We start from the raw sequence: 13,927 nt of genomic DNA on the forward strand, positions 1-13,927 counted from the left end.
TTGGATGTGCAGGGCAATGCAAAGTTCTGGATGCTGTATTTGAACTAGTTATCAATGAAAAGGTTTTAGCAGTTCTGCCTGCATGTCACACTGACAAGTATTAAAGCAATCTGCCATAGTCATAAAATCCCCTGGAATAACATGCTCCCAGCGTGGGTGGTAAGTGCACTAAAATGACTTCTTAGCAGCTCAGACTGAATGTAAGCAGCACAGGTACTCAAGCATTTTCATGCAAGGTTTTTGTTTGTTTGTTTGTGTGTTTTGAGGCCTCCCCTCTGAACTTAGCTCATTAAATGGGATTTGGGGATCTGGTTTGACAAAATACTTAGATGTCCACTTGAATACTATTGATTTCAAAGTAAAGCATCAGCATAATTATTTTATTGATGAAAGATAAACTTAAGAGTTTATTCTGCCTGTGAATGGAAACCTCAGTATGGAAAACGTTTGATGTAACAAATATTTATCTTACTGGAAAACATCCTGATAATGCATTCTCTCTCCTGAGCTACTTAACAATTTCTGGAAGAAATGTAAGTGGGTTAAAGAAAATGTTTTCAGACTTTGCAAAAACTGTGAACATTACTTCTGAGGCAAAAACTGAAAGGGTAAGAAGCTTACAAACAGCTAGCAAACAGATTTAACTCAGCTTCATAAACATATAGATATGTCTCTTAAAGGTCAATGCTGAGCATAGCCCTAGGGTTTCAGGAGGCTGACAGAACTGCCGAACTGCAAGAGCAGATGCTCTGCTTGCACAGCTCTGGTGCTGCACGGATTTCAAATTAGGCTGGCGGTCTAAAATCAAAAGCTCTTGCTTAAAATTTGATTCCAGTCTACCCATTTCTAGAGGTGCAGCTCTGTTTAGGTTTGTGTTGTGGTTGTGTTCTATTCTTCTATTCTTCTGTCTTCCAGATAAGATTTTTTTTAAGAGCATGAAATCTTTTTTTTTTCCTTTGCTTTGTTGCTCTCAGAATTAAGTGTGTATTTATCTTCAAACTGGGACTGACCTAAAAAAGCTGGCTTCTAGGAGTGCTGATTCAGACCATCTTGAAGGTGTAATGTTTTTAAAGCTCAGGCAGTTATACACATACAAATTCTGAACTTGGGCCCTGATGCAACACGTCATATGTATTGTATACAGACAAATGATCCTAGCAAGCAACAAAGGAATCTGCCAGTGCAGATGCATGGTGGCACAAGCAAATATGTGGAGAAGCCCTACGTGCTGAATTTGTAGGGTGCCAAGCCTCCCATGATTTCCTCTGGCAAAAAGTTTTTTGTGAAAAAGTAGCAGAACACATTCTGTGCAATTAAGCTCAAGGCTCCTGGGTCTGTTAATTATGCAGTGAGCATTGGTTTTTGCTTTTGGAAGGTGCTGAGCACGCTCTGTTCCCAGAAGAAACAAGCAGGCCCAGCATCTCTCTTGATCAGCTCCATGATTATTTCATTGTTCACCTTTCTGTGTTCCCTGACTGCAGCAGAGAGCATTAGTATAAGCTTCATGCCCATGACTTCATCCTTAGCACTTTCCTGAATTGAGTACTGCTGTTCTGCCCATCTGGCTGGAAGGGGGTTCTGCATGTAACATGCCTTCCTAAAAGCAGTGGTTTCTTTGAATGAATTTGATGAAATGCGACCCATTTGAATGCTTTCAGAGTATGCATAACATATTTGAGACTTTCAGGGGAAAACCAGGAGAAATAACATCTAAATAGGAATGTTGCTAGTTAGACTCAGGGTCAGGGACAATACTTGCTGAAGTCTCTCTAGTGCCTTTTTATGGCAGACATGACAGCCAATCCTGATCCAGACTTTGCTCACGCTCTGTAGAAAAGAGAAAGTCTGATCATCACATTTTAAAATTTAATAACAAGTGGCTTCCAATCAAGCATAGCAATCAGCTGCTGTCAACAAGAAAGAGTATAACAGTAGATGCAGAGTCTCACAACCATTCACTCCATGTTCAAGCTCTTCACATTAGCAATGATGCACTTACAATCACACGCACCACAAGTTTGTACATGGAAACATTTGTGTTGCCTTACAAATGTTTTTTCTTTCTTTCTTTCTTTCTCTTGTTTTATTTTTATGCTTCTTGAAAGACAAGCAGAGTCTGGTTGGGGCTGACTGTCATGTACCCAAGGTAGTGGTAACGAGCAGACACTGCATCCCACAGTTTGCTGTGGATGATGGTAAACTCCAAAAAAGGCAGTAGATTGAAACACAAAATCCTGGGGCACTTTCACACACACGGCAGTCACAGCTATATACACACACCTGCCTGATACTGTAAAACCTCAGTCTGCATCTCACTGATCAATTGGAAGGACAACAAAACAAAGGAGCAAAACAGAATGGCTCTTCCTTCAGCTGGTCACCTTCAAAGCCATTTCTGTGAGGCTTTGAATGGCTTCAAAGAGCGTTTCTATTCTGTCAATGCATTAGAGCACCAATATAAGCAAGAGTATCCTAGATACAAGACAAACTTCAATCTCTACCGTGTCCAGGAAAGATCCTCTGCTACTCATATCTGTTAAAAAGGGAAGAATAAACTGTACCTGCATGAGTGTAGAGATGTTTTTACATTCCTTACTTAAATGCTTAGGAATCTAATACTGAAGCAAAATGGTATTTCTTCTGGATTGCCTTTTTGGTTGTTGTCATGGGGTGGGTATTTTTGTTCAGCTTTGATTCAAGTGGAAATTTTGTCAGAAATTATTTTCATTCCTTACAGTGAACCCCAGTTTTGGTGAATAGTAACTTAATTGGAAATTTGTAAATATATATGCCATAACCAAATGTGGTCAGTACACATATCTCTTTTACTTCCCATACGAAGTGAGCTTCGCTGCCTTTCCTTGTCAATAGTGTATAATGTCAGCTGTTTCCAAAATCATCAGCAACAGGGACTTGTGACTGTGTTAAGTTAATGCTTCTAGGGTTGGATTCGTTTACAGAAGGATGGGACTCATACCTGCAGAAAAGCCATAAAAAAAAGGTTTGGTTTTTGTTTTAAACAAAGTGTTTGACAAGTGCCAACAAACTTAACAATTCTTCTGAAGAAATTACATTATCTGTTCTGTTTGGCAGTGAAAACAATTTTTTTCTAGGGTAGCTAAGATTACTGATTCTACTGGGATGAAGCCCAATTGGGAAGATATTTTCCTGTTGCCAAACCTCTTAAATCAAGAGACTGAACTTCATCATAAAGAACACCATATCTAATGAATATTTTCTGTTAAACTCCAGCAACTCCTGTGTGGATCTGTCTGCGTTCCTCTCTCCCAGACTTCCCCTCCTTATTCCTTCTGCATCCCTATCCTGGATTCTGCAGGTTCCTTTCCTCTGCCATCTCACCAGAGATATATTGCTTTCTTTCCTTCCTATATCGCTTTGGTTCTGAGATTAGGTTTTACAGTATAATCTGTAATTACAGAGGGTGGAGTTTACCAGCACAGAAGCCCTTGAGCAGACTGTGGGACGTGTGCAATAACGAAGTGTAACCGATGTACCTTGCTGCATGAGAGCTCCAACTCCAAACCAGAAACTATTTAGTAAAGTAAAATTGTTTTCCACCACATCTGAGTCTGGGTTGCACGGGTGGGGATTATACCATTCATAGGGTGTAAACCTGTGGCAGTTAACAGAAACAATCTGTAAACATCAAATAAAATACAGCGGCAGCAGACCTGAACAACGCACAAAATGAGGAGATTAATGAAGAAAACACAAAAAAAGGAAACCTCAGTGGAAAGGGTGTCTGCAGGATGTCCAGCAGCTGCTTCACGCAAGCTGTGGAGCAGAATGTCACAGCCTTGTTCCTAGCGCTGGACCTGCGTCCTTACTTTTGCTGCTCCTTGGTCACTGCCCTCAAAGCTGAGGTTGCTGGAGAGGCTCGAATCCCCCAACATTTTGTGGCCGGTGTTGCTGGGAGGACCCAACTCTCCCAGTGCTTTGCAGCCTACGTTGCTCCCAGGTAGACCTTCTAAAAGGTGGGGAGACTGCTTGAAGCTCCAGCACTGCTCTACGACAGAGTATTTGAAGAATAGTGAAGGTAGAAAAGACCTCTCAAGGCATCCATTTTCAGCTGGTCGAGATACTCGATGTGGAATGCCTTCACAGAGCTGCCGTGGCATCAGGGAAAATGGCTGCCAGCAGCTGGAAAGTGCTGTGGAGCAACTGCAGAACCTGAAAGCCATAGGGCCATGCTGTGTGGAAACAATCATGCGGGCGATTGCCTCAAATGGAAGGATTCTATTCTATTCCCCATGCAAACTATAAATGCAACTATAAATGCAAACTATACCCATTCTGGTCGGCAATACACTTGGCAGAGTTACTTTGAAGACCACCCCTCCCCAGGGTGTCTTGCCTGCTGTTGTTTCCCTCTGCTGCATGGCTCGCTGCATACTTTTTCATGAAGTTTATGATTATAGCTTTAATTGACAATGTCATGCCAATACATTTTAATTACTGTTTCAACAATATAATTAAGCATTGAGTTTACGCACGGTTGCAAGCAGAGCGCCTTGCTTAGCTGAAGTAATGAACTCTGGTAGTCATGAACTTGCTAATTGAAACAGTATGCAGCTTAGGATGCCATTATCTGAGCAATATTAGTATTACTAGTATCATAGCAGTTAAAAATTGTAGCAGAAGATACGGTTTTCAAACTCAAGTTACAACTGTTCTGCATATACCAATTAGAGAGTCACCAAGTTCTGTTTCAGAAAGCCTCTGTGTAGCAATGAAATGGTTCCCAGCTCAGTTTGTGCACACATGGGCAAAAACATGCTCCCACAGGACAGTGAGAAGATGTGCAAACAGCTCTAGGGCCTGACCAGGAGGGAGAACCCAGGCTGGGATGGGACAAACGTCTCCATCACCAAAATAGCCAAACAGTGGTTGATAGAAAGCAACAATGAAATTCTGGCAGCAAAACTCTTTCTGCCAAACTAGAAAGACTTTTTATCACAACAAACGTATAGTTTAATGGGATACTAGGTTTATATTATACTTCCATCTTAAATATAAGAAAAAAAAGGCGGTTTTCTTCTTGTGTGCTGAGCTGAACACCAAGAAGAGGCTGGATTACAGTTCTGCTCTATCTCATCACACACTCAGTCTGGTGTTTTTCTGGTCATTTCCCTTTAGTTTCCTCCTTCTTACAAACAACATGTTCAAGGTCACCTAAGCACCTTTTACATAGGGTGTGTGTGATTTTATTCACCTTGTGTGACTGATAGTTACCTCAGTTCTACCATCAGCGATGCAAAGAGCACAGGGAGTTTGACATAGCAGTAAAGGGAAATCTTGGCAGTAAATGCCTTCTTCATTCAGTGTGCTTAGGAAAAGAGCTTTGTCGATCTGTAACCTTTAGCAGTGATAAAAATGTCAGTGTTTGAGTTTAAAAATTAATGTGATGATGACAGGGCTACAAAATACTCAAAGAGAAATGGTTCAGCTGCTGAAAAATCTGAAGAAAGAACAGGAAAATTACCTCAGTCCATGAAGATATTCCCAAGTATTTTTCTTCTGTGAACTGATGTCAAAACACCATTAAATGTTTAATTTACTATGGCAGTGTTAAAAAGCAGATGATTCCTGAAATTCCTAAAACTGTTCTAGTCAATATTTACTGAAGTATTTGATAAATCTTCCTACCAGGGAACAACAGCAGGACAAATTCCCAGCATGTGCCATAGCTGTTAATGCATATGCAAGGGATCTCTTATAAATCCTTCAACTGCAAGGACAGCAAACAAGCAAGCAAACCTTCTGTTTGTAATCACAGTCCAACATGAGACACGAATCTGTAGGGAAATTAGACTTCTAGAACTTCTGCTTTTTAGAAGGGTTTAGGGAAAAAAAAAAAAGAACACAGTAACACAGGCCAGAGCTACGGATTTACCCAAAAGCTGCGCTGTGATTTGGAGCAATATCAAACAGCCAAGAGAGTAAAGCAGACAGGTTTCACGTGATGATCTATGAGTACTGTGTTTCCATTTCATTTGATTTTTTTCCCAGCCATGTGTGTGTGAGTAGGAAGCTCTGCAAGCAGGCAGAGAACCCTGAAGTTTATGTATTCTTTCAGCTTTGATGATGTTTTTTTTAAAAAAAGCTAGAAGAGCTGAGGATAATTTGGGCTTCATTTCCCATTCTGCCTGTTCTGAGGTGGAGAGGATGTTTTCAGTCTTGGGACACAACTGCAATCTGTCATGATTGAGCAGAGTTAATATTAGTCATGAGTGAGATCATGATTTGCGTACAGTAAGAGCTGTTATTTATGGTACAGTGAGCCACTGCAAGAGCTTGTGGGAAGCCATGACTAATTGTGTACAACCCCATCACTGCCAAGGCAGGATGAACTTTCTCTGTTATATAGGGCCAACACCAATAAGTTAACTCATGAACTCTTATCCTCTAATTTCTTTCTCCCTCTTCACATTCTCAGAAATTTAAACGAAAAAGTAAATCTCACAAAGTTCTGTACTTTGGCACTGGTATAGAAGCATGCAAACAGCTGAAGCTTTCACATAGGCTGACCTCCAAGAACTAGGTTTGTTCAACGGACTACAGAGAAATGTATGCCCAAGGCCAATCACTCTCAGCAGAACTATTCCTCTGAATGAAGGTTTCAGAGTGTCTTCTGATTAGAAGAGTGAACTGGTGGAAAAGCAGTAAAAGCTCCATTTGACTTGGCTCACACACATGTGAAAGTCAGGCAGAATGTATCAGAATGAATGATTCAGACTGCTGTCATTTTGATATTTGAAAGAGGGTTATAAGTGCATATAATTGGAATGCATACATTATTGCTGGTTCTTTAAAGTAGAATTTGCAATAAAAATTGCAGCATTTCCATGTTACATTGCTATGATGTGAAAGGATAGATTTTCAATGATACATCCTGTCAGTTCTTGTATGTTATAGTATCAATGTTTTCTCAGTCTGTTTTCCCATATTAATGTAGAATACACTGCTATTTGCAAAAAAATGCATAATGAAAGTGGAAGAAGACTCAGTGATCCTAAGTAAAATGATCCAAAAAATAAATATCTGTGAAGCATTAATAAAGCATCTATCTGCTAAATTATGAAAAGGAAAAAACAAAGGATAGGATGAGATTAAAAGTAGGAAATGAAATTCCAATGTCATTATTTGAAGAAAGCAACAATAACTATGCCAGTTAACAGAGTTTATGTTTACTGAAAAGTATAGGAAGAAAGATGTTTCAAATGACCAATTCCCTCTGACAAGTTTCTAAGTTAATTTTCTTTCATGCTTGGCTTTCTCTTGCTCAAAGCCACAGAGCAACTGACTCATGGTCCACAGTCCCCGAGGCCATGAAAAGTAGTTTGTAGCTGGCTTGTGAAACCATATCAAATGTCTTGTGTTTTTAAAGTAAAGTTCAATGTTAAGGGCGTAGACTGCTCTGCTGGTCAAGTATAACTTGTGGTATGACTGCGCAACACTGGTCAGAAGCTTTCAGGCACACTTTCAGTGCTTTGAGAACACTATAAGCTTTAGATTCTTTCACAAAAGTGGTGTTTGCTCGTTTCCTACTGTTTTTGCATTGGGACTTCACTGGGAACCTGTCACTGACAGGCAGTGCAGGTTGCAGCTCAGGATGGCTATGGGAGAGAGCATTGGTTACATAGCTCTTTGCAGAAGAGATCAGGATCTTAGGTACATTATATTGTGTTTTCGAAGGGAAATGAGCTGAGCTAATTAGCATCCTTCAGCAAAAATTTGTTCACGTTCTCCTTACCTTTAAACTGTATGCACTGTTAGTGGAAAAAGAAAAGTGCTTACATGCAACTAATACCAACTACTTTTTAACAAGTTCTGAGGTACTGCAAACTGGCAAAGAAAGGCTGACCTATTTCATCACATTTTTCTCTCCATTAAGCCCTTAAGGAAAGTTAAATCTTATCACATTGCAATATGTTAAAGTGATAGCAGTGTTGATGTGCAAATACCAAGAGATTTTCTAAAACATTATGTTTTAGACTGGATAACACCCTTAGGACAGTATTATAGCTATTTTGCAAAGCCCATTCAACACCTATGGCATGAGAGGTGGTTAATACTGATGCATCTAAAACTACGTCTTTGACTTACCTTGCAATGACAAAGAGGACACAACTGACTCCGAGGCAGGCTAGGAGAACATACATCCAAATATCAGGAGAAAGAGGGTTTAAAAAAGAGAAAACACCAGGGTTTGTGCCATTGGGCTTCCGGTACAAGATACTGATTCCCAGCGTCATGAAGGGCTTGGAAAAATCAATTACCTTCTCTCTTACATAAGTAATAGTGAGAGGAGCAACTGCCAGATCAGCTTTCTGAAAACACAAATGGGAAAATACTTGTTCTTTTTCATGTTTTTGTGCAAACACACTACCATTCCTTCCATTTTTTTCCTTGGAGTGTTAAAAAAGAAGCTAAATTTGACTACAAAACTGAAAAGCAAGACAAAACTGAACAGTGCTAGGGTACTACTGGGTAGTAGTTTTCTACATACTGATTCCTTTTTCTGTATGTGAGGGATCCTCATGTTTTCTGTGTGTGGAAGGTCTGACCATGCTTGAGCACTTGGCCTCTGGAGAAGCCCTGTCCTGTGGAGCTCAATTCCTGGGAAGGTGATGTTCACAGATTGTCACAGGGCAGAGGTGTGCTGTGAGTTCTGCCTTTGCCACAAGAGCTTGTAACCAAGAGGTGGGCATAATCTGTGAGAACCCAGCACCCACTGACTCACTGCTCTTAGGGTTTCCCTTAGCACACAGCAACTGCCAGTTCAGATGTACTGCTGTGATTTCCTATTCTAATCAGAGGCAGTGGGACTGACCAGTGGCTCAAAAAGTCTATAAACTAATGCAAACATTTCAGGCAGACTGCCTTCACATAAAACACCACAGTTGAAAGGAAAATAAAGAGAGAATGATTCAATCTTACATGATCTATGAGTTCTTTGACCATCCCATTCCACTCTCCTTTGTCATTCTGGGCTCCATATTTACCATCAGAAACTAGTTTGACCTCATAGATGAAGCCCAAAATATTTGACAGCTCCTTTAGCAAATCCAGGCAGTAACCCTCGAATCTGTCATTTCCATACAAAGGCTTGTCAGACTTCTTGTACATAACATAGGGATCTTCCTATAGAAAAACACGGCAGAAATAGCAATATAAATGAGATTTTTTTCAGAATATACATTTCTCTAAATTGTGTGAATATTTTATTAATGTATTGCAATTAGATGAATGCCAGTCATTTACTATGTCCATTAAAGACTACTCTAGGTATGTTAACAAAATCATGGAATCAATTAGTGATAAGCGTAAGGGCCCTAATTGTCAGTAGAACAGACCATTCATAGCTCCCATGGGCTTTAATTAAAGCAGCACTTAGCAGCTTCAGAATTAGATTCAAGATCTGTACATGGTCCTACCCTAAGGAGCAGGAAGGAGAAGCCTGAAAAATGGAAAAAGAATCATAAGCGGAACCTAAAATCTGACAATCTTCAAGAAAAAAAGATGCATCTTTACTGAAAAATCCTCTAACGTTTGATATAGCTGTGAGCTGAACCGGCATTCAGAGGAGAAAAATGAAAACAGCAGTAGACTGCAAACTATTTTGTTTCTTTTCTTTCTAAAGGATTTTGGTTAGGAAAAAGTCTGGGGGAAAATGCTGCTGCAATTTAGTGTGGCAAAATGATCTCTGGCAATAGAAAAGAAGGATAGAGGGTGTTTCTGAGCTCTTCCCCTGAGGGATTGGATGGGATAGTTGGGGGGAAAAAAAGTGGCATAAATTACCACAGAGGAACTATGGGGCAGGGCAAATGGCTGGAAAAACATTTTCACATTTTTTATTTATCATAATAAGGACATACTTCAATCAGTCCACTGTTTTTTGCTTTCTTTCATTCCTCTTCATTTAACTCTCAGTTAAAAGAAAGGATGTACAAACAGTGGCTATAAAATTGAGCATTTATGTGTGTTAATTCTTTTGGGAAGAAAAGCATACAGCTTTCATCTCTGAAATATTGAATAATTCTTTTGGGAAGAAAAGTATGCAAGATTCATCTCTGAAATATTGAAGCAAGCTAAACTGTTTTGAAGACAGAGGTGTCCCAGAGTCTTTTACTGGTAGTGGGGTATTTTGAGTCCACTGCATGGATGGATGACAACTTATGCTGGTTCTGAATCTACATCCAAAAATTTGTTTGAAAATGGAGTATTTTACCTACGTATGTTTGGAAGTATGGAAGAAAGCAGCAGTGGAGTGCAGGGCAGAGGTGTCATGGTGGCTATGTAGAGCCCCATGGCACAACACCGGCCATGCCTGCAAACTGCACCATGAGTGGGGACTCCAGCTTTGCCCAGCCAGACTTACCAAAATGGTCGTGACAATCAGTGTCCGGTTAGCCAATGAGTCTGTGATGTTGGTTGATCTGTCCTTGTTGCTGTCTGTCATGTTAAGGCCACTGTAGGAGTTCCACATGCCGATCTACACAGAAGAGAGCAGGTGAAAGTCTGCCTGGTCACAGTGAGCAGTCTGAGTGAATGCAGCATTTCTCTAAATGCTCGTGGCCTGATCAGTGTGCACTGGCTCTAGTCACCACAGAAAGAGACAGCAGCAGTACAAGATGCTAGAGAAGGGATATAGCTGTAGATCTGCATAAGGCAGCAACAACAAATGGTTGATTGTCACATTTAGAAAACACAGGGAATGTACTGCTCTTTCAAGAGCATGTTGAACTTGATTCTCTGTAAGACTATCAGGTATGTCAATACAGCTGTGTATTAGCCAATTTTCTACAACGTGGAACATGTTGACTTCCTTTCCTGCTAAAAAATGTCAAACGTCTATTTTTATGGATTTTTTTATTTCTGTAAATGGTAGAGTTGAAACATACATCCAGACCTCTGTCTTCCAATGCAAGAGATTAAAAGCTTGAATAAATATGTTGAAGCAGATTGATGGATGCAGTGGCCTTTTGCTTCTGTTATGCCTTCATCAAGTTTAGTAAAGATTATTCTGTTATTTATTGACTACTATACATGACAGAGCTAGCAAGGTAAAAACATCTCACTCCCTGAAAGTGTTTGTTTAGCAAATATACTTGACCAAAGACAAAACTGATTTTTAATTCCTTTCTAACTCTGGAAACAGTGAAGAATTGTGGTATTTATTGTCTGATCTGAAGCCTGAAGGGAAAGACCTCCATTATTTTTCAGTGGATTTAGACTTCCACTTTATGCTGACAGAAATTGTAACCTTGGAGTTGATCTATTCAGATAAGTATTTACTTAATAAAAATGCAGTCTGAAAGCATCTTCAGATTTTTTTACCTTTGGTTTACATATATAGTGTGGTTGAGAGCTGCTGTGAGAAAACCTCAGACAAGGAGCTTGCTCAGCTTGGTTTGTATTTTGGACATTTGTGGAGAGCACCAGATAGATGGCTTGGGGGACTGACATTGTTCATCCACTGAACCATTTGCATTGCTGTGCCACTCTGCCAGCATGTTTCAGCTCTAACCAGGAGAGATCAACTTCCAGATTCCCCCTTCTGAGATTGCCCACAAAGCTGACAAGGAAGCCTAAGACACTATCCACTGACTTGTCCTGTGTAATGAAGGTCTATGCCCACTACCAGAAACTCCATCATTAGATCCAGGCAGGACTCTTTTTCTTTGGTTTCTAACTGAGGTAGATAATGCTTCTCTTTGTACCAAACCCAGCAGATTAATTTGCATTTGCTGATTATCAATTCAAGTTAATAAGCATATCATTTCATACAAAGTTTGAGTTTGTGTCCCTGAGTGCCACTGCTCTTGTCTTTCATAAATATTTTCTCCAAAGTATGCTTGGGGACAGTCATGTCTTTTTTTTTTTTCCCCCTTAAGTATTTTTCAAGCATTCCCTTTGTTTCCAAAGTTAGATCATGTTGGGGAACTGATGTTATATATTATGATAGTCTGCACCAGAAACATAGTGAATAACCAGTGCCCTTGAATTTGCACCAGGGTGCCTGATTTAATCAAAAGCTCTTCTGCTTGTTGATACTGACTTGATTTGCTTTTATCGGCTGGCAGCAGGGAAGAGAACAACTATGAAGAACATGGAACAACACAGTCACAGTGCATACAAAATACACCAGGAGAACACTCTACATCTGAAGATAAGGATGACACCAGAGGTCAACCTTGTTTAGAGCAATGGAGGAGGTCGGAGGGGCACTGGAAGAATGAGGCCAAGGCAGTACATCACTATGGTGAATCCAGGAGATTTATTGCAGTTTAGGGACAACTTTGAGAGTTGTCATATGCCCTTCTCAGCAAATCTACGTTTTGAACCAATTATAATTTGATTTAAATAAATTCAGCATAACATGAAGTGCCTAGACTCAAAAGCCAGATTGATTCAATACTGTTCTGCATGTCAGGTAGGATGATCTGTTCACTGGGAATGAGGAAAATTGAGTCCTTTTGCCTTTGCCCCTCTGACTGATATTAAAATAAAGGTACCAAGTATGTCCTTTACAAGAACAAGAAAAGAGCACTGCAGGATATTTTACACTGTTCTACTCCATAGTATTAAAAAACACAACAACAAAACTCTTTTTAATTGTGTGTGTGGGAGAAGAAATAATAAGAGCTGTGCAAAAGATATAAAAAAGATACAATTCTAAGTATTATAAGAAATTTTCAGCTTGTGAATCCAAAACACTTTAAGCACAGTAAACACAATTGTAATCTTCTCCTTACAGAATGGTGACTTTGTGGTACAGGGAACTGTGGGTTGTACCTCCAGCAGGGAATGGCTCATGGAGCTGGTCTCTGATTCCTGCTTTGGTGCCTTATCCACCAGGCAGAGATATCCTATGTCAAAAGGGAACTGAAATTTGTGAATTTTCATCTTTTATAAACAAGCTTAGTTCAAATTTCCATATGTTAGTGAATGACAGCATCCACTTAATCATCTATATTATTTTCTGTAAGGAGTTAATAACACGCTTGTCAAAATTTTGAGTCAATGATGCTAGAACATTGCCTGCACAGTATGTGTTCTTGTGGGAGGCAAAAATACTCCTTGCATGTTAAAACAGTCCTGCTGCTGGTGCTCATAGACATTTGAAATGTTGTAAATTTACCACTCGTGGTAAATCCCAGGTGAATCAGAAAATATAACTGCTGAGAAAAGGACTGCTTCACTGAAGCCAGGAGTTCTACTTAGAGAAGGGAAAGGCTCAGCTTCCAAGAAATAAAATAATTGTGAAAAAAAAAAGTTCCTGATGAAAAGTCTGACTCCTGCCAAGGTCTTTTTATTATTTAGGGCTACAGTATTTCAAGTTTGGACAAAACTTATCGTACTACAATTCACATTCTCAGATTGACTGTTGTCTCTAAACTGCAATTTAATTTGAGGGTTACTGTCAAAACCCAATGGATGAGTCTGAAGACACAACCCAAAGGTTTTTTGCATCACCTGTCTGTGTACAAACCTTCTTCCACACTTTATATAAATGATTAGAAACCTCGCCAGCAGCCTTGGTACAGAGAAAAATAAACAGAGCACTTCATTAAAAATGAAAAGAGAATGATTCTGGAGAGCTGTGTGGGAGCAATTACATTTAAAGTCTCAATTAACCCACAGAAAGCATCACTGAGTCAAGCCAGCATACCCAGAGCAAGGGACAACGCAGCCTCTAGCTGACATGAGCTGCTGATACTCACCTTGGGGATCTGCAGACAGCTGCAGTAGCTGCCCATTACAGTGCTCATTGGGAAACCATGCTGGCTGTCCAAGAGCACGGCAAGACCATCCCATCTCTCTCTGGGAACCCACAGACCCTGCTGTTCTCCAGCACAGCTCCTGGCTGGCATTGCTGTGGTTTGCATGTTAGCAGCAGCTA

At 40.0% G+C, this 13,927-nt stretch overlaps 2 protein-coding genes across 6 annotated transcripts in view; both read right to left on the reverse strand.

Moving 5' to 3' along the window:
* The window catches only part of LOC125688291 (claudin-8-like), a 338,757-nt gene that overhangs the window by 116,175 nt on the left and 208,655 nt on the right, over window positions 1-13,927 (reverse strand). The gene's annotated exons all lie outside the window — the stretch shown is intronic.
* GRIK1 (glutamate ionotropic receptor kainate type subunit 1) overlaps window positions 1-13,927 on the reverse strand; it is a 160,465-nt gene that overhangs the window by 24,867 nt on the left and 121,671 nt on the right. For 2 of the 5 annotated variants that reach the window (XM_048934133.1, XM_048934134.1), the window contains exons 9-13: window positions 13,517-13,561; window positions 10,403-10,516; window positions 8,962-9,165; window positions 8,128-8,351; window positions 3,516-3,634 (exon numbers count right to left, since the gene is read on the reverse strand). In XM_048934133.1, coding sequence (XP_048790090.1) covers window positions 3,516-3,634; window positions 8,128-8,351; window positions 8,962-9,165; window positions 10,403-10,516; window positions 13,517-13,561 — 706 coding nt within the window. The other 3 variants (XM_048934136.1, XM_048934137.1, XM_048934135.1) reach the window with 3 other exon arrangements.

This window comes from Lagopus muta, chromosome 1 (assembly GCF_023343835.1).
Source record: "Lagopus muta isolate bLagMut1 chromosome 1, bLagMut1 primary, whole genome shotgun sequence".
NCBI lineage: Eukaryota > Metazoa > Chordata > Aves > Galliformes > Phasianidae > Lagopus > Lagopus muta.